General features: G+C 45.3%; 1 protein-coding gene across 5 annotated transcripts; it reads left to right on the plus strand.

Moving 5' to 3' along the window:
• The first annotated feature begins 1,152 nt into the window (after positions 1 to 1,152).
• On the plus strand, positions 1,153 to 25,550 carry PROSER2 (proline and serine rich 2). 5 transcript variants are annotated; one of them, XM_042872530.1, is made up of 5 exons: positions 1,153 to 1,297; positions 6,181 to 6,344; positions 10,474 to 10,690; positions 21,103 to 21,358; positions 21,861 to 25,550. In XM_042872530.1, exons 3-5 carry the CDS (start codon positions 10,505 to 10,507, stop codon positions 22,835 to 22,837), a joined length of 1,419 nt encoding a protein of 472 aa, XP_042728464.1. In that variant the 5' UTR covers positions 1,153 to 1,297; positions 6,181 to 6,344; positions 10,474 to 10,504; the 3' UTR covers positions 22,838 to 25,550. The 5 variants fall into 5 exon arrangements, with proteins under 5 accessions (XP_042728464.1, XP_042728463.1, XP_042728466.1 ...); XM_042872531.1 differs by lacking the exon at positions 1,153 to 1,297 and adding an exon at positions 4,714 to 4,833; XM_042872529.1 differs by lacking the exon at positions 6,181 to 6,344.
• The last annotated feature ends 894 nt before the right edge of the window (positions 25,551 to 26,444 follow it).

Here is a 26,444-nt window from a genome sequence, read left to right on the forward strand (position 1 = left end):
AACAGGAAATCAGTAAAGTACAGGCTTACATTTAAGTATGTTCTTCAATTAAATGTGTTTCCCCCCCAAAAATGTTTTCCTCAGCCAGTGTCTGTAGGCTGTACTTAGCAGATGCCACTCCCGCGTCCCTCCTTGATGAAATGAAACACTTTCCTCTCCCATACTGTTGTGTAACAGATGCTGTAGGTGAGCCCTGTGATCCTATACCAAGTCACTGGCAGAATGAAGAATAAAAGACAGAGCTGGGATTCTTCTAAGCTAACATTAGCAGTCTGGTGAAGAGAGACACGTAGGACTTTGGTCAGGCTTTACCACTGCAACTACTGGAGATGTTTCCTCATAATCATCCGTCCAACCAGGTCAGTGGAGATACCCTTCCTCTCTTGACTGTTTAGATTAGATGCCAACTCCAACCAACACAAAGCAGTGCACATCTCTCCTTGGGATCCCGACCTCCTGCTGTCCCCCAGGCACCACTCCTGCAGCCCTGAGGAGGCTCCATGCGCGCTGCACACTGGCCATGGTCTCACTGCTCCCAAGCTTTGCTGACCTAAATCACACAGCTCCCTCATCCTGCTTCTGCCACAGCACTGCTCGGGGGTAGGGCCACCTCGTTCTGAAGCATCTCCTTCTTCCATGTGTTCAGGCACTTTCTGCTCCACAGATAACTGCCACCACATCGTGGACAAGAAATAATGATTTCTGTAAGAGCTGTTCAAAGGCCCTTCCTAAAAACAGCCTGAAATTGATACAACGGCATGGGACATAAATCAAATCACTCCTGTGATGGCTGACATAGCCTTGCACACACTTTCTATAAATAAATACCAGGCGGTATGATGATAAATTAATAATAAAGAGTAGATGGAACGTGTTGTCGAGCTGCTATGGGCAGCGCTGCTAAACACAGCGCTGAGCTCTTCCCCCTTTAAGATGCTCATGAAGAAGCACGCAGGCAGTTGGTAACTTTGTATTGCTGTCACGCACCCGCAGCCGGCACACTCGGCCATGAGGGGTGCTGGCGGTGGATCCCCGACCACTGACAAAGGCGGCCGTCCCGCCCGGGCGAGGCGGAGCCGTGACGATGCGCCGCTCCCACCGGGACGGAACGCTCCGCCCTGTCCCCGCACAGCGCTGCCGCTTTAACCGCCCGCCGTGGGTGTTGGCCGGGTGCAGTGCGCATGAGTTCGGCTGCTTGGCGGAGCGTGCGTTTGGCTTGAGAGCGCTCGGGGAACTTGCCGTCCTTCGTCCTTCTGCTGTCCCTGTTAGGAGAGGCGCGGATTTCTGACAGCAGCCGGTGAGTTTTCCTCAACTCTCTCTCCGGGCGCTCCTTCTGAGGGACTTTCCCTTCCCGCGCCTCTCCCGTGCTGCCGGGAGGAGCCCTGCCCTGCCCTGGGGTCTTTCCCACCGCTCTGCGGGCGGACTCGCGGGTGTCCGTGTGCCGCTCCGCCTGCCCCGGGTCAGTCTTCCTTAGGCGCTTGTCAGCGCCGGGTAGGAGGAATGCGGCGTTGGTCTTACTGCTCGCGAACGGGTGACTTCTCGTCTCAAAAAGCGATAAGGACGGCGGCTGCCCCGCTCGGCTTTTGGCCCCATTGTTTTTAAACTTCCTCCAGGCAGTGCGCTGTGACGCACCGCGCTGCTGTCTGCTCTCCGGTTTCCAGTGGAGAAGTGGTGTGTGATGTTATGAGCGAGGGGAGAGAGACCGGCACGGCGCGGGAGAGGCGCTGCTGGGCGGGATGTGGTTCGGAGTACGGGGAATGGGAGGAAGAACTTCCAGCAGAAACCTCAGGCTGCCCAGGGCCATCCAGCCTGGCTGTGAGCACCTCCAGGGATGGGGCACCTGCAGCTTCTCTGGGCAGCTGTGCCTCACCTCTGAGTAAAGCATTTCCCCATAACGTCTCACTAATATCTCCCCCCTTTTTTTACCTTAAGGCATTCCCCCTTGCTTTATCCCTGCCAGACAGCGTGAAAAGTTATTCCCTGCTCTGCTTACAAGCTCTTCTAATTCCTTGAATTTTTCTCCCTTCCCATCTTCTGTTTAAAAATCCACATGCGGCAGCAATCTCTTACTGGCAATTTTAATTAAAAGAAAAAAAAGTGAAAGAGTTTATATGAGGTTTCATTCCAGTGCACTGTTAAACTTCAGATGTGCTGACATCCATGGTTTGATCAGGTTGAGTACTGGGAAAAAAATTCTTCTTAGAAAGAGTGATGAGGCATTGGCACAGGCTGCCCGAGTGGTGGTGAACTCACTGTCCCTGGAGGTGGTCCCAAAACATGGCGATGTGGCACTGAGGGATGTGGTTGGTGGGCAGGGGAGGTGGGTCGATGGATGGACTAGATGATCCTAGTGGTCTTTTCCAGCCTTAAAGATTCTGTACTTGGTGTTATGGGCTGACTAAGGGTGATGGTAAAGATCTGCTTTGTTCTTCATTGCTTCCTGGCTCTCCAGAATGTAGTTTTACCACTGGAAAAACTGTTGGCTTAAACAGCAGCAGATTTTAACTCAAAATGTTTTCCCTACCCTCTGTCAGGTTCCTGTTCTGTCTGGAGAAGGTGTGAGGGGCAGCTGGTGCTTCTGAAGGTTGTCAGCCTGGGTAGTTGAGGCGAGGTTTGGTATGTGTAAGAGAAACCACAGCCTTCCAAATGCTACAGATTTTCAGCGATTGAAGATCTTAAGGGCATGTTTCCCAAATAGCTTTGGGTTGGGTATGGCACCCAGAGGAGGCGGCTGGAAATCTGTTGCTTTTCATCCTGCATGTGAGCAATACCCAAGAGATGATGCAGGCGAAAATTTTGGAGGGTGGCTGTCTTCTTTTTATTATAGCAAGGATTTTAAACTATTACAATGAAGTATCAGAATGTAGTGATTGCTTTCTCTCCTCTTTCTTTTATGAAGCGAACAGAAGGAAAAACTTCCTTCTAAAGTGAAGCATGAGTCTTCGAAGCTTTTGCAATTTCTAGCTTAAGCTAATACGAAGATATTATTTTCAGGCTTTTCTGCAGGTCCTTGGCTATGCAGCATTGCAGATATTCTTCATTGTATGGCTACTACTGTACAGAATAACGATTGTGGATTTCTTCCTTCCTTTGCAGTGATAATACCTGTGTGGGTTGGGGGGGGAGAGCTGGTGTTTAAACAGGAAAGAAAAACACTGATTACTCATAGCTGAAAGAAATAGTGCTGCAAAAATTCTATCTTTCTCATTGTGGGTTTGCTTTGAGTCCTTACAACAGAGAGTGAATGAGTAATATCAAGTTTTATGACTAGAAGTACAAAGGAAGTCTGAAATGGGGAAGGAACAGGGAAATGCTATGTTAAATCTCTGTGCTTTGTGTATAGTAAAACTCTTCTCCTCTTGATCGTAGTTGCTTTTCCTTCTTCATATGCATGCCTCTGACAGAAATATTAACCAAGAATGCTGGCAGAGGGACTGGCTGGTTGGATATAGGAACGAACGCTGTAACTCCTTGGCAGCTGACAAGTCACAGACTGACCGACCTTCTAAAATACTGGAGCGTGAAAATAAATGACAATAAAAGTGGCTCTCGAAGCCAGCCAGACAGGCTCTGGCAAATTCTGTTGCCACATCCTTCCGCTTATTTAATTAGAAAATAGAAGCAAGTAATTTTAATTTCCAGTGTAACAAACTGCTTAAAGATCTCCCTCCCAATTAGGTATTTACTGACCATTCCTATTACCAATTAATGTACGAGACAAGCATTTACTGCTTTGTTTTGCCAATGCTGTTTTCAGCTCAGTTCACCTTGGGCGGGTAGACCTTCATGTGCTTATTTAGGAATTAAATGACCATCAAATTAAATTCTTTTTAAAGTAAACATCTACTTTGTGCTTTCAGTGTCTTCTGCCCTCTTGTACCATCACAGCAGTCACTGATGAACGCATGAAAGCAACACAAAATCCTCTTGTGAGACGTGACACAGAAGCGCTGGGGCTGAACGCTTTCCTGTCCTTGTGTGTACTTCCTAAAGCAGGATTTGGTTCACCTTTGTGATGACTATAGCAGTCATTATGTAATGCCGCCTTAGACCATGGTGATGCTACACCTGTAATGAGACAGAAGTTGACTAATTATAATGGAGTCTGAAGCCTAAAATTCTTGGTGTAGATCTCATGTTTCCAAAATGTTGGCTGTCATAGCACCTCCCTGATGTTGACTGAAGTAACTTTAAGAGAGCTGGATGCTTTCTTTGCTGCAGTTTGTACAAGATTGTTTGAAGTCAGGGGAGACCTGAGCCATCTCCTCCAATTGTTGGAAGCCCTGGTAGTACTGGACTGGACAGCCTTGGCTATCAGGTGTTTTCCCACTAAGCAGATACTGATCATCAAATCTCAATCACAGGCTACCAGTGAGAGCCCTGTCCTTGTGTAAGATATTAAGCTAAAGAAAGCTAACTGCCTGCCACTGAGCAGAGTTTTATTTTTAGTTGTGATAGGGAAGGATTGGGTGTACATTAGGGATGTTTCTCTGGTAGTTTAACCTGCAGTGTTACGCACAAAGCTTTCCCAGTGGTGCCTTAGCTGTAGGCAACGGGATTCAGTTGAAGTTGCTGTAATGAACTGGGAACACAGATTAGTTGCAAGGAATGAGGCAGAGATGCATAAGGACCTGCTTCACAGTTTTCCCCTGCCAGGTTCTGTCTTCAGGCTGGATGAATGTGACATTGTGAAAGCCTGCAGTGGCGTCCCACCCTCTGTTTAAAAGAGGCAGCAGTGGAGAGAGAACGAGGAGACGGATACCGACAGTTCTGCAGGAGGCTGTTTGCCTTGTTTTGGCTTAGCTGTGTACAGCAGGCAACAAAATTCCAAAGGTATAGTGTCTCAAAAAGGCTGTTCTTGAATATCAAGAAAAACCAGTTAAGAATGAAGCATGATACCGAATCCTTCTTTCTGTCATTTGAGGCTTGGATTAACATGCTCAGAGGTGGGACCTTTAAGTGTTGTTTCTGAGCAAAACGTGATTTAGAGAATGCAGTCTAATGACTGAATTATTGTTTAGCAGCTGATGGAAACGTTGCTTTGTGGTCATTTCATTTAAAAGTGGATTGCAACGTTTATTTGGGCTGTAATTCTGTAACCATTTAGGTGTGTGATGAAATGAAAGCAGCTGGATTCAAGTTCTGCTGAACTGGTGCATTACCCATCTGGTTCTTTTGCTACCTGTGTACACAGGGTTAATTATTTCGTTGTTGGCAGCTCTTGCAAATTTAAGCACAAGCTGTATGAATGACATCCAGTGTGTTTCTAGAAGCTCCAGCTTCCAGATTTAGAGGACTGAGAGAATCTTTGTTTTTAGTTTTAAAGCCAACGGATTTTGTAGCTCTCAAGTCTATGGAGAAAAGTCTGGAAGTTTGTTACAAATGTACCATAGAAATGCAGGAACTAGCAAGTTTAAAACCAAATATTTCATTGAAATATTGCATTCTGGGAGTCTCACGTGGCAGTTAGCACTGTAATTACTGAAGTGGTTGGTGTGTGTCTGTCCCAGGCCACTGGGCTGCCATGAGAGCACCCAGAGTTCCCACTTTGCTAAGCGTTGTTCAACCTTGTTTGGCACCAACTCTGAAAATCTCAATCAAAATGTTCTTTTCTTGCTATTTAGAGGCTCCCTATAGGTTGGGGCAGGGTGTTCTTTTTGTGTTTCCTTTTTTTGTTGTCTTTAATGGTCAGTGTTTCTGTTTGGCCAAATGTGCAATGATGACAGCCCTTCTCTAAACAAGGGCAAGAAGTGTTACTGGACTTAAGTAATGCTACCTCTGTTCTGGACAGCCAGAATTTTGTTGTGATGTGAGACTGTATTGCAAGCATCTGTGCTAGTGATGTGGAGAAGAAAACTGAGTTAACTCTCAGCTGGTTTTGATTGATCTCCACTCCTAAAAACTGATGTTGTTGGATGTTAGTCCAGCTTTGTTAACTCTTTGTGAGAATAGCCTACAAACTTACTGCTTGATTCCAGGGCTTGTCTTTGCTAGCAAAAAGGGCTAAGCAGCACCTCAGGCTGTCCTGCATGCTCCTAGTTGGCCAACTTGCCTGTGGTGTTTGGCTTTAGTAGGCAGCACTGTCATTTGGTCTGCTCCAACACAGCTCCAATTTACTGTATATCACAGTAGTAGGAAATAGCTCGCCTATAAAGCTCAAGAATTTCCTCTATATTTCAGGCAGTGAAGAAGAATGTGGCTACTGAGTAATCTGTAAGGAGGAAATATGTCCACCCCACTGGATCAGCCAACTTGGAGCGACGTGCAGCCAGAGTGGCACAGCAGAGACGTGTCCTGGGCCAGTCTGTTGTAGTTAGCTGTCATTTTGTATGGCTGGTTCTGAGGTATGCTGCAGGAGCACTTAATGCAAGGAGATTTTCATCGTGTTGTTGGACACACGTACCTGCCCTGTTTCTGGAAGTCCTTGACTGTGACATGCAGGAAGCGGAACGAATTCCTGCTCTGTTTACTTTGTTTTAGATGCACTCCTCCCTCAGCATCTGCTGCTAGCTGTTGTCAGAGGCAAATAGCGATGCAGGTTCTCTGGCCTGCCCCTGTACCATCATTTTTTATACAGTGACTCTCTGAATGACCTCAAAGTGCTTTCAGATGTTTGGGTTTGTCAGTTGTGTTTTTGTTTTTTCTTAAAGCAAACAACTTGAGCACAGCCACTGAATACAAGATGACTGACAGAGCACAGAGAGTTAAGCTCATGTGTTGGTATGGGTGTGTACAGTCAGCGAATGAAACGAGCGTTCAGGTTCACTGGCCAGTTCTTCTGTCCCACTTTATCACTGCAGAATAGTTGCTGAAAACCAGGCACTGTGTTTGTGGTGCTCACTGAGCGGCCTCAGCCTAGGGATCTAGCTTAGGAATTTAGCTGTTCTCACCAAGCGTCCTCTAGAAATTCTGCGTATGGTGAAGAGAAGGAAAGACCAATATTGTGCCCTTTAAAAAACGTGTAACAACTTCCCAAAAAAGAAAAGTTGACTCTACCTGCTTTGATTGTGTTGTGTAGTAAATGGGGGTGCTGGCTTTTGGCTGCTGGCTGACACAGCGCCTGTCTCTGGCCTCTCAAGGTCTTCCATTTCTGTGGAATTGATCTCTTGTTTATTAAGCTGGTTTTCACACAGGATTATTTATATATTTTTCCATCTCCTGCTGCAGAAACAGTCCCTTGTAAATACTGGAACTGAACTTCAGTCAGAAGTAATCTTAGTCAGCAAACCTATTTTTAAAAAAAAAAGCCCACAACTAAATTGTTTTTCTTAAAGGACAGACAGCACTTTATCTTTGATGGCACTTTATTACAGCCTCTGAACTGCGTGCCCCTGCCAAAGCAAAATTAAATCTTTTGGAGATAAAACTCAATATTTCAATTTCTTCCTCTTACCCTCTGCCAACGTGCATATGTGAATTGTGTCCTCATCGATACCTTGTGAAAGCTGGTTCCACTGTGACCAAGAAGCAATCATTTTCACTGACAGAATCACAGCTGCCCTGTGATGGTTGTTTTTAATATCCTGTCACGTTTCTGGACCCTAGTATCAATAACAAAACATCCAAAAAAACCTCAGAACACTGTAATGTGCTGAGCAGACCAGGAGACAAATCCTGTAGTGAGCAGTTTTAATTTGCAGTGCATCTCTGAAGGTCAGGAGGAGCAGCCGTCTGTCGCCCTGCTGTTCTCGCTTCCTCTGATGATGGTTCCCTTATTTCTGAACCCTTACTGGTTACCTTGGCAATCCTACTGACACAGCCCATGGGGTCTCCTTGAAATTCATTGCATCCTTGGCTATTTCTGTCCCAAATCCACAAAATGAAGAGGGGACGTAAAAAGGGTGAAGAGTCTTCTGTGATAGCCATGGTAAGGAAGGGAATTTGTTTGTAAAACATGCTGTGTGTATTGCAGCACTGCACATCAGCTGTGGCTGCATTAGGCATTGCACAAATACGTGGGAGCAGCTAATCCTTAATGCACAAAAACATAGCAGAGGGGAGAAGTAATGTTTGGGAGCTGCTTATGACTTTAACAACCTCTAACGTGTGAAAGATGGTGTGGAAGACAGAAGAAGGGAATTGTTTTTTCATCACCCCCTTCCTGCAGGGTGACAGTTCATTGCACCTCTCCTGTGCCTCTCTGATGAGTGGAACCTCCAAAGAAGGCATGGCTTACAGCACAGAGGCAGAAGCAATGCTTGATCTTGTGTGGGAGGCTCTCCAAACCAGCTGCAGGTATTCACTGTACAGGAGCTGTATGGGACATCAGAGCCTGAACTCCAGAATGAATAACAGGACATTATTTGTTGATGTTTAGAACTCATGGCTTTGGTTATTAGTGCTGAATCTGGGTATTCCTCAGTAGACAGTCTCCACGTTTTGATCTCAGCCATGGTCCCTGCAGTGTTCTGGAGCAGTGAGCTGTGACCTCTCCTTGTAGTGCAGTCCATAAAAAGTTCACCGACTTCTGAGTGTAACTGAAGAAATCTATAATGCGTCAGTGAGGGGCTGATCAGTTGTGTCATGCCCAATCCCTGGATAAAAAGTGATGTTGGTTGGGATCACTACCCACCTCTTGTTGAATGTCAGGGGGAGTGTGCACCTCTAATGGTCCCTCACTGGAAAAATACTCTTTCACCTACGCTTCACCCAGAAAGTTAGGAGATGACATATCAAGTCACTGGGAGGCTTCTGAGAGTTTTGGAGCAGTCCAGTGCCTTGTGACCGTTATATCTATGTTTTATGTGCTGCTCTTAAACTCCACTAAAAATGACAGTCTTTTTCAGTGTGGCTTTGTGGTATGTGGCAACCAGAGGCATGGCAGGTGCTGTGATATTCTGATGTATGCTTGTCTTGTGTGGTTCTTAAAGCCATGACCAGCAGCACGTTTTTGCCTCTGTGGTAGCACTGAAGGACCATTATCTCAGGGATGCATGTGACTACAGCTCATGTTATTAATAGAGGAAAGCAAGAATGTTTTCCTGGCAAAAATCAAGGTTAGATCGTATCTTATGAACATCAGGCCTGGTGATTTTCAGATACTTGTGTTGTGGAAATCCAGCACTCTGTTTACTCGGTTTGTGCTTCCAAGAGTCGTTGGACCGCAGCCTGGTTACGTTGTGTGGGTGTCTTCCCACAGGACAGATGTTGGTGCTGCAGCATAGAGGAGGGAGCACTGGTACGTAGCTCAGGTAATGCCATAGCTCTCTCCTGGGAGGAAATGATCGGCGAGATGGAATTGTTGCTCGGTGCTGGCAGATGTTATCTCACTGCTATGAAACGCTGATCAGCTCACAGGGAGGCTCTGGTTTCTCAGCTCGGAGCTGACAGTGGTAGGGAGGAAGGAGAGGCAATCCAATTGAATTGGAGATGCAGGACTGCCTTTGCTTCTCGTGTCACCTCTTGAGCCGTGATAAAGGGAGCAGCACTTGGGAAGCAGGGCCATCTAATTTCATTTGCGTGCTGTCAGGGTCACGTTATCTAATTCCCAGCTGGTGCCATGCGACTGGTACCTCACAGCCAGCTGTTTTGAGGAATGTGTCACGGCTATTTCCCAGTCACCAGCAGCATGGCTCAGAAGATGGGCTGTTAAAAGAGTGAGGTGTTTTGCTCCTCAGTGCAATGCAGTTTCTTATTGCAGAGAAACATCTTTGCAGCACATTAAAATCAGTTTGTGCTTTCTTTCCTTCCCTGTTTGTGCTGTTAGTGCGGAAGGGTGACGCATGTCTGTGTGATACTTGGAAAACGAAGAAAGGAATTCTGCTGTATTTTGTGATCTGATAATTCAGAGACATATTACAGTAGGATGACTTAAAGAACAAGAGCTTTGTTCCAGTAAGTGCTGGTGCATGTCTGTTCCAGTAAGCATCTTCCAAATGTGCAAGCATTGTTTCTTCATGTCTGAATGAAATAAAAGCTTCATAAGCTTTAAAATGCAATCTTGCTGTATGATATGATGGTGCAAAAATGGAACGGTGCTCTGTTCATAGGTCTTGAACCAGAAGTAGTCAACTTAAAGCAGCTTGAGAAAACAGTTAAATTCAGTGTTGTTAGAAAATGAACTGGGTTCTGTTTCTCTTATATAGATAAATACTGTCTGATAAATTGTTATAAGCTTTTAAAAGCTGAAGACGCTTGAAATTGGGTCTGTTAGTCTCTCAATCTATGGGGTTTTATTACTCTTGACGATGCGTCATAATGGAAAACAAAAGCTGAATCTGTAGGATGGATGTTTATGTAGGGTCTGTGCTTGTAAGAGTAGACATCTGGTTGGAAGCACGTGGGATGGGATGCATCTTGCTGCTTCAGATTGTTAAAATCACTCTTACAGAGTAAGATTTTTTTTCTAAAGGTGCCCACAGGTGTTAGGCATGTTCCAGAGCTATAAAGAGATGCTTTATAATAATTTACATAGAATCCTTTTACTGCTTATTTTCCCCTCCTTGTATTTGAACCTGTGTTTCCTGCTTTCAGAAATGAATGCAACTGGCAAGCACTACGTAACATGCTGATGGCATCCTGTGCTGCATTGGGATCGATAAGTCCAGAAGGTGTGATGCCTAGAAATCTCCTGTCAGATTTTCCTGAAGCAACACCAGAAATCTCTCTGAAGCGCACACTTGGGAGCATGGAGAGGGGTGGTGGTGTGGAGAATTGTGGCAACCAAGCTAGATGCAAAAACCTTGCCATGGTAAGTGCTTAATGAGCCTTATGCTTAGTGATGCAAGTTACATGAGTAGCTTGGTTCATAGCATGGGGTTGTTACTCTTTTTTTCAAAGCCATGATCTCTGTGAGTTCTGGTACCAAACAGTGGGCTGTGGACTTGGGTGTTAATGAGCTGGAAGACCAGAAGTAGCTACTCTGATGTGGTATAACAGCTTGTTATTCTGGTCTGATTGCCTCAGAAAGCCTGAAGAGTGCTTTATTATTTTATTAGAGAACTGGGAATGGGTTTAAGGAGCACAGATAAGTTGGTTCTGTTGCCTGCACGTTGCTCGCAGTTCTTTGCCTCTCTGCCCTCTCTTTATAAGTAGTTCATAAAGGAAGGTGAGGGTAGTGCTTGGTTCAACGTATTGTTTCTTGCTTAAGTTCTTTGTTGACAGTACTGAAGGAAGGTCTCAGTTTATTCCACCTTCATGCAATTAGGTGAGTAACAAATACGTCACCATAAACAAAGCTGTCTTTGGATTAGCGAATATGAGTGTGTGGCCATTTAAATAGTATGTGAGTAATTGAGGGAGTAGGGTGCACTTCTGCATTTTTCTAATTAGCAGGATGATTCAGGCAGTGAACTCAGCAGGATAGTTTGTACTGTGACATGCTAAGCCTAGAAAGCAGGTACAGATCCTCATGCATTTTCAATTATCACAACCATTTGAAAAGCATCCAATTTTGATTGAGGAGCGAGCACTCTGGTAGAAATGTTTTCCCTAGATGGGAATATCAATCTCTGTCTCGCATTAAACATGAAATTAAGTTTTCCATATCTGTCCTTCTGCCCTCCTTGTTTTCTTTAAATGAAGTAGCTTGTTGCTGTGAAAGAAGAAGTGATGAAAATAAGTTGGCAAGCTGATACCTGTGTTTTTTAATGCAACTCAAATGCTCTGTTTTGCACTACTTGGTGAGCTTTTTGGCAGCTGAGGGTTGGTTCTAGTAAGAATACCACAACTTAGTTAACATTCTGCTGCATCCTTCAGCTTGTATTGCTACTCGAAACACAAAATAAATAGTACTGCATCTAATCCCTTAACTGTTTCTGGTCTGCTATGGAGGAGAGTTGGAAGAGTGAGGGTAATGGAGGCTGAAGTAAGAGCCAAGTATACCATTTGGACACGTAATAAGCAATATACCCTTAATGTTCAAGGAAACTGGATGGATCTTGGAGAATTAGAATGGGAGTTGCACTTCTAATTCAAGAATTACAAGTTCATTTTATGCTTTATACTTTGACTCTGGTTTTCTGGTGTCACAATTCACAGCCAGTCATGTTTCCACGAGTTTTATTCTTGGCTGTGGTAAAAGGCATAAGACTGGTCATTTGAAAAATAAATAAATCAGTATTGAATAATGAGGCTATATATAAATGAGTCTGTTTGTGCAGTCTCATCCTGAGTCTGCTGTGTCAGGAAATGACATAGGTTACCTTAATCTAACTAGATCTTACCATGTGATAACCCATATGATGATGCATCAGCTAGAATTAGAATCCCTCCCTAGTCCTAAGGAATAGCCTTCTCTTTTGGGTTACTTTGGACGTGGAAAACATTTCACAGCAAATGTTTCACTTAAAGCAGTGAGATACGGCTCCTCATGTCCTGAACATTTCAAGGGAAGCCAGAGAAGATGACAAACACCTGATGGCCCATTGGGAAGCAGGGGATAGCAAAAAGAAGCACAGCAGTTGTTTTCTTGCAGGCTTGTGCTGCTGCAGTTTTCTTCCTGCCTGATCACAGAAATGAAGTTCTTAAGCTTTTCAGTGTCAAACTACAGTTGTTGTTAAACATAATCTTTGTGTTGCTTTTCAAACAAACCAAAGGATGTGGTAATGGAGACAAACACTTGGACCAGCTTAAGCCTATGCTGACAGCTCTAAAGCTGGTTTGGCTGACTGCTGGCTGTTCTGTATATTGTGTGTGTGTTGGTATCCCTTTTTGTGGAGCTGGTTGTGGGTTTAGGGATGGTTAGGATATGGATGTAAACTTTCATGTGCCAAAATGTGCTTAAAACAGAACTAAGTCAGTGTGACTCTTAGCAGTCAGATGTCAGTTGAGATGTATTTAGACAGACTTCTCAGTTTATCTACATACACAACGGGGCTTTTATTTAATCTCTGACAATTGTGGTCAGGTATTTTTTTCTGAATGGGAGGTGAGCCGTGGATGTTTGTTCTGTCACGATTTGCAGTAGACTTTTCTCTGTAAATCATAGATATGTGGACCTGATTTTCACACCGTCAAATTTATCACAGCAGCTGAAGACAAGCACCAGAACCTGTGCTTAGATGGGCAGAGTGTTTGCTTTGCTATTCTCATCTCTCATCACCACCTAGACCTGTTTCCTTTCTCCGGATCTTGTGGCCATAAATGCTCTTCCAGGAGGATGTGAATTTTCATGTCCATTCTGGCTTCTCTGTAACGAGGGTGGTGTTAGAACAGATCCTCCACAAAGGCACGAGACAAGTGCACTCCTCCATGCATGGGCTCTGCTGCGCTATGCGAGAGGGAGGGTAAACAAAGATGTTCTGCTCTGCTTGGCAATTCCAACTTCCAAAAGCTGTTCTTGAATGACGTTCTCTGATAGGTGCTGCAAGGATTAACTCTCAGTGAAATACAGCTGCAGCAATTTAAGGACACATACTCTGGAGACAAAGCTAGCTCTTCACTTTCCTCAGTTCATTGGCCCCGTCCCTTAGAGGAGGTGTGTGCAGGCTAGCTTCTTAAAGACAAACCTCACCTCTTCACTCCTGCAATTGTACCATGTACCCATTCTCAGCCACAAGTAACTACTTCAGTTTCTGGGTGTGAATGACATGCTAGGGCAGTATCACCCACTAAGGTCATACCAGGGGGTGATGAGCTGCTGAAGTGCTGATTTGGAACTGCACTGTAATAAGCTGTGTGAGTGTCTTGGGCGTTGATGACATTTGGGTACAAAAGGTACTGAAGTCTTATTGAGGGCTAGGCTTGAGGGTTAGTGGGTTGCTTGTTGATCTCAGTAGGCTGTGCTGTGCTTTTTCATTTTTCACCTTCACATCAGACCAGTCCTTGGTTAATGCCCAGTTATCACTGCTCTTTGGGGATAGTGGTGAAGTCAGTCAAGTGGCCGTTTCTTTTGGTCACTAATCAAGTAACTTAAGAGTCACAACCGTGTAACAATTTAAAAGGTGTCTTATTCTGTTATTTCATGGAACAAGGCTCTTCTGTGGCTCTCACAAGATCTGATACCCAGTTGTTGAAAATGATTCATTATCACGGATGCCTTGTGTAGTACTGATGACACTTCCAGCACTGAGTATTCAGACAAGGCAAGTAGGCATCCTGTGAGTGGTCTGAGCTTTAGTATCTTGTTCCCCACATTTAACTTGGGGCTCACCTAAGCATTTCACAGTTATCTCTTACAGCCTAAAAACTAGTTGCTGTTATCTTTATCCTTTATTGATCAGTACAGATGATGCAAATGCAGCAGACTTGGTTTTAGAAGTGCATCTTGCTGCTGTCTCTGCCCCAGCCCTTCTGAAGAGGTCCTGGGATTCCAGTGTGGCTTTAGGAGTTCAAGAAAACAGATGGATTGTGTCTCTGGGTGACCCTATCCCACACAGCTGCATTTGGTTGGATGGCAGCTGTTGTTTGCAGGGCACGGAGAGAGAGTTATGCTGTGCTTCATCCACTTCAGGTTGATGGTGTCATGATTTAAGGAAGAGAAGTCATACTTACCACCAGCAAGGCAAACAGTGAGGAGGAAGAGGAGTTTGGGGATTGCTACCTTCAGTCTGGGAGTACAGGACTAGGGGTAAGGTGCCTGTCTCCTAGCAAGGAATGACCTTGCTGTAAAATGTGCTGGTGAGAATGTTGTTGCTGTAGTGCATAAATTGCTTTCAAGATCCATAAACTGCATCATTCTGCTTCAAAGCAGAATCAAGTGGGTGATGATTATTCCAGCAGGTGGGTAGCTCTGCTCTCTTAACCTTGCTGATGGGCACTCCTGAACCTCCAGAGCAGTCTGTCTTCTGCCCTTTTACTTTCTCATTAAGCGAATACTTGGATTCAAATTGCTGTAATATGTAAACCAGTTTCCCTTTGTCTTTGCTTTAGACAGCATAGAGAAGCTTTGTTGCAGTGAGCCTGGTGGTCAGCCTTTTATGGCCTGTAATACATACAAGGCTGTGTCTGCCTGCCACCCATTCTTTGCTGTTTTAAAAATAACGCACTGCATTCTTCCAACCTTCCTGCACAGCCAAACCTACTGGCAGCACTTGTGGCTTTGCTAAGGGCCCAGTCCAGCTTGGCTGCATCCTTCTGGAAGTTCAGTGGCTGGATCAGAACTCTGTGTTCTGTGTGAGGATGTGCTGTGATTTCATCACCCTGGTTAATATATCCCAGGATGATGTTTGCATACCTCAGTGGTGCTTTTCTCCCCCCCACCCCTCTTTACAGCGTTCAAACTGACCTGCAGCTACTTCTGTCTTCTATTGCTTGTTGATCATCACTCTGTGCAGCATCTTCTTTCCAGCTGAAATAACGTGTGGTCTACCAGCATGCTGTATGGTCATGAAGGTGTTACTCTGTCCCACTCTGTTCTCAAAGCTGCACGTTTTAGCACGAGGCTGCCAGCAGATACCAAGTTAATTGTTTACTCTTAGGAAAGTACCGGATAACAGAGGTTTGGGCTAAATCTATTCAGGGCTTGTCTTATTTCATTATTTGATTTGGGGTGCATCATGCTGCTTCTTATGAACTTCTTTCCCATGCCTTTCAGTTATATTGACACCTTCCAGTAATCTCATCTGAGTTTCTAAGTATAAGGTTGTGGATGTCCCAACGCTGGAGGTATTCAAGGCCAGGTTGAATGGGGTCCTGGGCAGCCTGCTCTATTGTTAGATATGGAGAGTGATGGCCCTACTTGCAGCAGGGGGTTGGAGCTTCGTGATCCTTGAGGTTCCTCCCAACCCAAGCCATTCTATTATTCCTTATTCACCCATTAGTATATCTTGGGGGGAGGACTATGCCATAAGGCCTTCCAATCAACATGCATCACATCTTGTGCTTACACCTGTTGCGTAAGTCAGTGAACCTCTCCGGAGAAACTAGATGGATGTGAAATGATTTGGGTTGTGGGTTTTTTTTTTTTTTGTTTTTTTTTTTGTGAAAAGCATTAATGACTTTTTTTTTTAATGAGCCTGAAAGTTCTTTTGCATTTTCTCAGGGCATTCTAAAATAGAAATTAAGGAGATGAGCTGAAATAAGCTGAACTGTGATACCCAGAGAGCTGTCTTCAGAGCTTAAGTAGATTCAGTATTGCTTGAGCTTGCGTTTTTCTTAAAGGCAGGTGGGTCTTGTTGAGTCCATTGTTTTAGTTCATCCTGTTTATTTCTTTAATGCTTCTAGGTCATTCGTTTCCTCATCTATAATCAATTGACTATATGCTCTGCTAATTATTACAAGGCACGCAGGCACGATTATGCTAACAGACTGAACATAACAATATTCACTATTATAGTCTTCTTCCACAAATGAAGTGGTGTTATCAAAACCATCAGATAGTGGGTTGTAAAGGAAGTGCTTTTGGACACAGCGCGCCGGCTATGGAACTCGCTGCCGCGGAATGCTGTGAATGCCAGCCCTGTAAATGAGCTTAAACAATACCACGAATTCATGCTACAGAGGCTTATTATGGGCTATTAAGCACATAGGTGTGGATACAACTGGGAAGTCCTCAAGCAGTGTATTGTTGGAAATGGGCAGGATGTAGGGAAGAAAAACACAAATGCAGCGTGTAGCAGTGTTGTTCTACTGACTCCGTTCTGCCCTGAGCACCAGCTGGTGCTGGCTGGGGGCAGCCTGCTGAGAAAGTGGGCTGCTTTGGCTCGATTTGGACTGGTTTGGGAGTTCTTGCTCTTGTCTGTAACTCACTTGACTATAGCTGAAGCAGTGGAGCTGTGCAGCCCCTCCTGTTTCACTTTTTTACGGATGGAACCAGAAGTGCTTTTTGTTTTAATCACTGACGGGTTTGTATCCATCCTGATGCTGTCCTTATACTCAGAGCTTTTGTTTTTCCCCACTTATTTTACAAGAAGGACTGTCTCATGTTATTAGCAGGCTCAGGTGTAAGTGGTGCTCCACTGATCTCTTCCTACCTAATACAATAGCTTGTTCCCTTTGTGTTTTCTGAGAGGCATTCAGTTATTTCTCTCCCAGGGAACTGTAACTCTTAACTCTTCAGCACGTTAATCCTTTGTGAAAGTGACTAAGTCAGTTGAATCCAGTGTTGTGGTACTCGGCTGGACAAAACGAAGCTGTTAGATGTGGGTAATTGATTCTGAAGATAGCTAGAAGACCATTAACATGTAAATATGTTTAACTGTTGTGGATGTCTTGGCAGCTTGCTTTTAGTCAGAGGATCCCAGGTCAGGGTATGATCTTCTGAATTTCTTCCGGACTCCAACATGGATCTTTGTTCTGCTACATCTCTCTCCTGCAGGGGCCAGTAAGTATAACCAGCTCAGCTTCGTTAAAAGGCAGTGCAGTTGTGCATAAACTTCAGATGAATTGCCTGTGACCATCAAGCAGCTTCATCTTCCAAAGGGGCGTTGGGGCTGAGCTGCCTCTTACTAAACAAAAGTCAGCATCACAGATAGCAAATTGTGCCATGTGCCTTGACGTGAGCAGCAGTCAGTGTGTGAGAGCTTTCTGTGGCCCTTTAGTACTAGCTGACTCTCTTGGACAGGTAGGAAAGGGATCATTTCTATGAAATGAAAAGCTGGGGGAGTTGAACAGGACTGGAACAGGTTGCCCAAGGAGGCTGTGGATGCCCCATCCCTGCAGGCATTCAAGGCCAGGCTGGATGTGGCTCTGGGCAGCCTGGTCTGATGGCTGGGGACCCTGCACACAGCAGGGGGTTGAAACCAGATGATCTTTGTGGTCCTTTACAACCCGGGCCATTCTATGATTGAAGGGAGGGAAGACAGAAAGAGCCATTTTTCTTTAGGCACTTCCTGTTTGGCATAAGCAGGAAATGTTAGGCTGCACAAGGCTCTAAAATATTAATGCCAGCTGAGCATACTTGGCCATTTCAGCATGTGGAATTTCTTCTGTCTGAGAGTCCTTTTAATCCTCAGCTAAGGCACAACTTTTAAATGTAGGCTCTCTGTAGGCAGTAGCTGCTAAAGCAGGTAGTTTTGTTTTTTTTTTGTGTGTGTGTGTGTGTGTGTGTGTGTGTGTGTGTGACTTGGTTTGGGGAGGTGTGTTTATGTATTGAGTTGTGAGTTACTGGAAAGAATGATGGTAACTGGGGAGATTCTTCTTGGACTGTTTCTAACCCAGATTATTCAAGGAGAAATGAGGCCTGGAAAACCAGCCCAGAAAGAATATGAACTGTTCCATTATTTGAAATATGTGGAAAATGAACTAATTAGAAATAGACCTGGTAGCCTTAATCATAGCTGGCACTGCTTAGCAACAACAAAATTCTTCCCATCTTTCTGAAAGCTCTACTGCAGTATAAGGTACCCACTTGTATTACCTACAGTATGCTTCTGTTCTCAGACCAGGGGCTGAAATTGCACCTCTGAGCTCCTTTGCTTTGACCAACCTGAGTCACTGGTAGGTTTATCTTAATTATCTTTGCTATGGTGGCATGTCTAGAATGGAATTATTGCCATCTTAGAACTGAAACTTGCTTTGCCTTTAGGAATAATATTGCTCATCGTCTAGAGCTGCTGTATTTTTATTTCTGCTGTCTGAAATGACATTGGTCATCTGGAAAGGAAGCTGTATAAAGAAAGAGATGAAAGTGCTAATTGAGATGAGGTTGGCCTTTCCAATAATAGACTCATGGAATGGGTTGGGTTGGAAGGGACCTTTAAGACCATCCAGTTCCAACCCCCTGCTACAGGCAGGGACGCCTTGCTCTAGAACAGGTTGCTCAAAGCCCCATCCACCCTGGCCTTGAACGCTTCCAGGGAGGGGGCATCCACAGCCTCTGTGGGCACTGAGTTCCAGTGTTTCACCACCATCACCGTAAAAAATTTCTTCCTAACATCTAGTCTAAATCTACCCTCTTCCACTTTAAAGCCATTTCCCCTTGTAATGTCACTACATGCCCTCTATAAAAAGTCCCTCCCCAGCTTTCCTTCAGTCAGCCCTTCAGGTACAGGAAGGCTGCTATAAGGTCCTTCTGCAGCCTTCTCTTCTCCAGGCTGAAGAGCGGCAGCTCTCTCAACCTGACTTCGTAGGAGAGGTGCTCCAGCCCTCTCATCATCATCATCATCACAGCTCTCCTCGGGACCCATTCAACAGATCTAGGTATGCCATGTACTGCAGATGTGTTTGTAAAGGGACGGGTACTTGTTTCATGTAGTGCCACACACTGGATCTGCTGCCACCGTGAACCTCTTAAGCCAGAAGCCCTTTTTTTCCTTTGCCTGCGGATGTCTGGCTCTTGCGATGAGCTCACCCACAACAAAAGCTTCTGGGAGTCCTGTCGGGCTGGAGCTACCACCTACCAAACAACAGCTCCTTTCCTGTCATTCTCTCACTTCTAGACATAGCAGCCCTATGAGTATTTGGGTGGGGAAGGAAGGAGATTGCAACATCCATAAAGGGGAAAGAAAAAAAAAAGAAGGAAGGCTTGTCTGTCTCACTTTTCAAGTTCAGCTGTAAAACTTTCCTTGGACTTTGAAAACTGAGCTTTGCTGTGCAGTGAGTGCAGGCTGTGGAATATGTCAGCCTTTGAAGTTAGTGCTTTAAATAGGCAGCTGCAAATGGCATCCAACTTCAAGCTGTTGTAGCAGTTCTGCTGGAGTCTTCTGTGTTTCGTGCCTTTATTTACAGGGCAGTGCAGTGAAGAGCCCTGAAGCACTTATTTTTCTCATCCTGTACTGTTTGAAGTGCTTGGAAACTAATTGCTCCTCGATACAATGCAGTGTTTCATAGTTCTTAATCTGTGGGCATTCTTTTTCTACAGAGGTGCATTGTTCCTGTTTTTAATGCCAGAGATGAGGGTAAAAGCTTTGTTTGCAGTAGGAGTTAACAGGTTGAACTAAACAGTTGCTTTTTCTTTTTCCCTGTTCTAACATAAGGCCTGAATGTCACAGTGAGTTTGAAGCACTTTCTGCTGCTCCAGCAAGAAGAGTCTTCAGTGTTTGTAATGCCTGCCTTTAGCTATGTGCCTGAATTGCCCTGAACTGAGGTCGCCTTGTTAGAGGCATGAACAGCCATACATCCTTGGAGAAGTCAAAAGCAGAGAAGAGAATGGAATCCATCTTTAATTGCTTTATTGGTGTTTTTTTTCCTAAGTTACTGGTGGCAAAATTTGCAATATGCACATAGTGAGAGAGAAATTCAATCCAGAAAGGGAAAACCTCACTTCCCAACAATGCTTAATTACATTCCAGAACTTACTTAGCTCTCTTGGGAAATGTCCTTCCTGTATCCATTGTCTTCATGTGTTGCCTTTCTTAATCATTCTTGGTCATCTCCGAGCTTCTGGAAAAGTGTTTCCCAGGGTGGAGGTAAGAGTTTGCACGTTGCTGCCTCGCTTCTCATGGTGATGTTGAGTTAATCAGGAGCACTGACTCATGGAAAATAAGGATTGGATGATTGAAGTGATTATTTATCACTTTTGTGCTCTACAGGATTGTTTCCTGCTGGACAAAATAGCCCAAGGCATTTTACTGCTAGGGAACACATCCTCCCAGTAGTCTAATTTCTTTCTTTCCATAACTCGAGAGGTTTCCAGAAACCTTTTCCCTTCTTCTTACTGCTCCTCTGTAATCTATGATTGAATTCAGGGTAACTCAGTTTGCAGTGGTGGAGCCATATTTCAGCTCCAGCTCTGCCTTCCTAACAGCCGAGCCCCCCCAGTTTGCTCTCGAGCAAAAAGGGAACAAACCCATCTGTTGAGCTGTCCTGAATCCACCCCATCTCTCTGCAGCTCCCAGCCCTCATCCCTGAACCTGTCACAGCGACTGAAATGGCAGCTCCACTCTGGGCTTAGCAGATGTTCTCAGCACGTGTAAAGGCACGGTGCTGTGTGGTTTGGTTTAGTTTGTCATCAGCTGTTGTGATCTTGTTAGCAGTTTTCTTAGTCCAGCTCAAACAGACACCAGTCTGCTGAGTTGAAGTTAGGCACTTCAGAAAGGATGAAAAATCAAATGCTGCTCTTCTGCCAACACGAATGCAGCTCCTGGCTGTGTGATTGGGATGCCTCTTTGGGAAGGTGTGGCACAGCAAGCAGGAGATCCTTCTCATGAGACCACTGCCTGTTGCGTTCTGCTGCTTTCCCTCTTTCAAACCAGGGTTCTGTGCTTATTATTGGTGTACTTCTGTGTGCTTATCTGCAGGGCTTTAAGATTAATGTTTATTCTTTTTTTTTTCCCCACATAGGATGATGAGAGTATGAAGTACTTAACTCATGAAGAGCAGGATGTTCTCACATTCTTTGAGGAAACCATAGATGCCTTAGAAGATGACTTGGAGGAACCACTGCTACGTGACAGTGGCATCCACTGTCAGTCTCCAAGGTCAACAGAAGAAAACGTGTCCAGTCATTCAGAGACTGAAGATATCATTGATTTGGTGCAGTCAACACCTGAGAGCAGTGACCATGAAGGCCCTCCCAGCAAAGATGCAGAACCAGGTAGCAGTATTTCCTGAAAATGTTTGTTCCTTTTGACCTAGCTGTGACCTAATCCAGTTTAGATCAAAAATCAGAATGTGCAAAACTTACGAAGCCTTTTGAAACACAGTAAAGCCAGCGTGTGGAGTGAATGGTGGGAGGAGGGCAACACAGTGATTTGAACTCTGGGATCCTCTATGAGATGCCACTGCTTGTGGTTCAGTTATAGGCGAGATGGGTTGAGTTGTTAGAAAGTTTGGGGGAGGTGGTACTGATGTGTGCTGACTCTTGGCAAAAGGAAACCCTTGTGTTCTGCTCTGTGTGAGGACTTGGGTGGGTGGTAATGCACTGGTTGCCCAAGGAGGCTGTGGATGCCCCATCCCTGGAGGCATTCAAGGCCAGGCTGGATGTGGCTCTGGGCAGCCTGGTCTGGTGGTTGAACTAGATGATCATCGTAGTCCTTTTCAACCCAGGCCATTCTATGACTCTGTGACTTAATGAGGTTACTGTTGCTTTTTCTTTTAAGTGTTGGATGCTACCCGGAGAGCTGAGAGCCCCAAGCCGGCTGTACCTGCTGACCTTCCCCCACATCCCTCTGTAGCAGCACCACAGACGTGTGAGACCCTGCCTCCTCCACCTCCTCCTGCAGTGCAGCATCCAAAATTGCTTCGCTCTGTCCCCACTCCACTCATCGTGGCCCAGAAGATGTCTGAGCAGCAAATGGAGAGCAGGGTGCGTTTCCCCAGCGCCCTGAAGGAGGGGAATTCTGACAGGAAGAAAACTGTGGTAGCCAATGGTGATTATTTTGCAGCTCCAAAGCACCCTCCTGCGCCCGCACCCAAACTGCACCGGTTTCCAAGCAATATCAATATAACAAATGTCAGTGGCAAAGAATTCAACGAGACTATCTCAAAAGCAGCAGTGAACGTACAGGAGCGGAGAGCTCAGGTGCTGGCCAACATCAATGGGGGATTTCTGGCAACTGAATTGGAGGAGAGGCAGCAAAAAAATGATTTTTTGTCACGCAACAGAAGTTCTTCCTTAAGGGATCTCTCCTCTGAGCAAACGCGCTATGAGGCCCTGACAAAACTTGGCCTTGTTAAGGGAAAGCCAGCTCAGGACCCAGTGGATCGTGGCCCAGGTACTCAGCAGCTCGATGTGCAGCCCAAGCAGGCAGACGCTGTTCCCAATGGATACCAAAACATCCACGAGGCTTTAAAAAGTGAGCCCAGCCCTTTCCTTCCTACAGGCAAAACTGTAACAATCAAACCAGAGGTGGCTCTTAATGCTAGCAAGGTCACTCAGCAGAACACAGCAAAAGGTTTTAATGATTACAAGCAACCTAACCTAACCCTGGATATGCGGAGGAGGTCAGGTTCACTACCCAGACCTTCAGGATTTCGATCCCAGGGGGTAACAGTGAAGTTTTCTGGCCGTGGCTCAACAGAAGAAGCGAGGAGAGAGGCACTGCGTAAGCTGGGACTGCTGAAAGAGACTGCATAGTTTGGATAGGAATGTGACAGTGGAGGGGAAGTCACAGCTTGACTTTGGGCTGGAACAATCCTGATGGGATTGGGATCAGATTGGAAGGAGATATGGGAAGATCTCTGCCTCAGGCAAGCTAAGGAGATGCTGGTACTGCAGCATGGCTGTTAATTACAGACTGGCACTGTGTAAGGCCATATACATTGGTGGGTTTCTGCCCTGCTTCTTCTAGAGAGACTCATCTGTTGTTCTTTGTGGTTAAGAAGAATTTTATTTAAGTAATGCTGGACTGTAGCAGAGGACATCTAGTTAATGAAGTGTACAGTGCAGTATTGTTGTACATAGCAAACTGAATGGACAATCTTCCTTCTGCTCTTTTTAAAGCCAAAAATCCCACGAGAGCTCTGTCTCGCACACACGTCTGTGTTACGGGAGCTCAAGATATGTCAAAACTGGAACTTCTGACTAGTGTGACACTTCAGTGACGCTGTCTGTATTATCAGGCTTTGCTTTCATTCCCTTCTGGTGGCGGACTCTTCTGCTCTGTTGCTCTGTGCCCACTCAACCGAAGACTGTGCAGAGGGCAGCTCCGGTTCTGACCTTCTTACTGGAGCAGCGCAGGCTTTGGAGTGGGTGACTGCATTATTCTGCTGCTTTGCTCAAAGCTGCCTTCCTTTCTTCCCAGCTGCTGCTGCTTCCTGGCCCTGCCCTCACAACCTGTGTCCAGTGCAAGGCACCAGACAGGCCTCAAGGATACAGGCCCTGTACTGCTTTCTGCACTGACTGCCAAAGAGCCTCCTGACAATCTGCAATCCCAGCTGTTCTGTAGGAGAAGCCATAGGAACGAGTCAACTCCGTACCAAATGTGAGAGGGTTCTGTCAGAAGTCTCACCTTTCACCTTGACGTTCCCATGAAGAAGCTGTTGCTTTTCAAGCACCAGCTGTGCTACACTGCAAAGGTGTAAATTCCGATACTTCTAAAAAGAAAAAAAACCTCATTTGATTTTCCTCTAGTCTGACAGACCTAATAACCCTCTGCTCAGAGCCTTATTTGATTCTGCCCTGCCAATACATAACAAATTACAGCCAAAATTCCTGCAGGCTAAATGGAGTCACAGGAGAGAGTGGGATGTAAAAGCACATTGCTCCTGGAGGGTCCATGTTAGCGTATTTTGCCTTTGTTCAACAGACATGCTTTTCACGATGGTCCCAAAACGTGTGCTGGTATGTTTTGGGATTATTATTTTTTTTTAGCATAGATGGCAAAGCTGCTCTTCTGTAGTAAAACTCCCTTTCCTTTTCATACCTGAAACTATCAAAACCAGCCATTGAGAACCCCAATGCCAAACCCCAGCCTCCCACACAAGCAGGAGTTCTCAGACTCTCTCTCTAAAGGAGAAAACTCCTTTATTCTCTGCACTTTCTGAAGCCCCCAGCAGCCCCCTCTCTTCCCTGAGAAGCTGATTCCTAACCCTTGGAGGGGAGGAGGGGAGTGGCAATGATAGAAACTGCCGCACCCTTCAGAGGAGCTCTGACATAACTGTGATAAACAAGTTTGTATTTCTTGTGATAAAGTATTTCAAACCTGCTGAGCTGTATTTGCAAATGAAGCTGTTGTGAAGGAAGAATCTTCTCGTCGCTGTTAACCTGCCTCATAAGTTAAAGATTTTGGTTGTTGTTGTTTTTAATTTATCTGCTTGCTGCTTTAAATGTTTAATTGTGTTGTTACGGTATCCGGACAGTTCTGTTGCTCAGTAATTCTTTGCAGCTTTTTTGCTGTGATCACATTCCTCCCTGTGACAGCCATACTGTACAGAAGCACCCAGTGATTAAGAAATGCAGCCATTCCTCAGGCTGGCAGAACAGTAAGCGTGCATAATCAAACGTGAGAAGTCCTGCTGGAACAAAGAAGGCGTCTTGTATGCTGGAAGGAAATGCCATTCTTATTTTGCTGGGATTTCAGTCTGCAGTCCTCAATTTGGAAGAAAAGGAAGCACAGAAAAGCATCGCAGCACCTGCTTCAGTGCTGCCTGGGCTGGAGTCTCACATGCAGACAGCGTGGGGCTGATGCATCATAATTTATTAATGTAACCTGCTAAGTCAACCTGAATGTTTCATGGCCTCTGTGCTTGTGAATGCTGTTAAAGACAACTTTACATTATACATGTGAGGGATGTACTGAGCAATCTTCACATCTAATCATTCCCTGCCAGCTCTACTTTGGGTTGTTTACAGCTGAGAATCCACGCTAAGCGAGAGCTGGGGGAGGTGACACTCAGTGTCCCACTGAAATTCAGCCGTTCACTGACTCTCTAATGGAACCCTACTCAAAAATGTATCTCTGTAAATTTTAATGTTTAATACCTAAAGCTGCAGTGTGCTGAATTAGCTGGACTGTGTTCTTTCAGCCTTGTGCAGGGCCGTGTTCTCAGCTGCTGGGAAGTGGGACTCAGCTTTTCATTCTGTCCCCACGGATGAGGCATTTGTCGTAGCCTTTCACCATAGCAAATATCCAGTTGGTAAACTCTTCACTGTGCCTAAAACTGTAGTGAGTAAAGCCATGTGCTATATGAAGCTATGAGTCTAGCTGCTAATAATCTGTATATAACCTTATTTCTGTTTTGTGTACCTTGTTTTGTGTGTATATGTTGCTGTGGTATTTTTTCTTATGTTAGAAGCAACTGTCTTGCACAAATCCAATAAATCCTCTATTAAATTGAGATAAAACCAATGAATTTCATTCATTATCGTGGTAGCTTGCCTCTTCCTTCAAGGAAGAAAGTCAGTGTTCAATAGCTAATAACGCTAATGACTGTTACCTTCACGCAGCTATGGATGTGTGACCCACAGCTCTGTCCTGCAAGCAGGACTGGGCAGGAACCCAAGTGCTGAAGCCCCAGCAGGGGCTGAGCCCTCTTCTTGTGCACTGCCCCTGGGTGTGGATACACCAAGCTTAATGCAGCTGCTATAAGCTCTCACAGCTGACTGGGAATCAGGCCTTTAGTGCAGTACTGCTCCCCTCACCTGCACAGTTCCTTCTGGTAACAACCCCTGCCTTGCTTGCATGCAGGATGCACAGCATTTCTTTCCTGCAGGGCTGACTCTCAGCTTATAAATAACTTTCCCACTGAGGTAAGGAGGGTCCTCAGACTGCATGGAGCCAAACCCTTTCCATGAGGACACACCCTTCGCTTTCACGTTTTTCATGTGGGCTTTCTCTTCCCGAGCAAAGTGACCTCTCCCAGAGGAGGAAACGCCACACTTCAAACAGCTGAAGGGTCAGCAGTGTTCTCAGCTCAAGGGATTTGGAAGAGAAGATGGGTGGTGGCAGCCACTGCTTCTCAGCCTGCAGGTTTTCCACCGGGCCCTAATAACCTCCTGCTGTTTGCAGCCAGCGAAATAAAAGCAGAAGAGGCTTGGGTAACTTCAGGATTAAACTGAACAGGTGTGAGGAACAGGAGAGCACCCAGCTGGCAGGCGTGCAGGGCTGCTCAGCTTAAGTTCCTCTTTCATTTGTGAGTCTTGGTACTTTCTGTGAGCTGTAATTAATGTTTTGAAGAGCCTTGAGCATTCAGAGGCACCCCGAGCTCCCGGCACCCACTGGAGTTACAGGAGTGGCAGCTCC

Source organism: Lagopus leucura, unplaced genomic scaffold (assembly GCF_019238085.1).
Source record: "Lagopus leucura isolate 7727_CA_CO unplaced genomic scaffold, USGS_WTPT01 Super-Scaffold_100008, whole genome shotgun sequence".
NCBI classification, from domain to species: domain Eukaryota; kingdom Metazoa; phylum Chordata; class Aves; order Galliformes; family Phasianidae; genus Lagopus; species Lagopus leucura.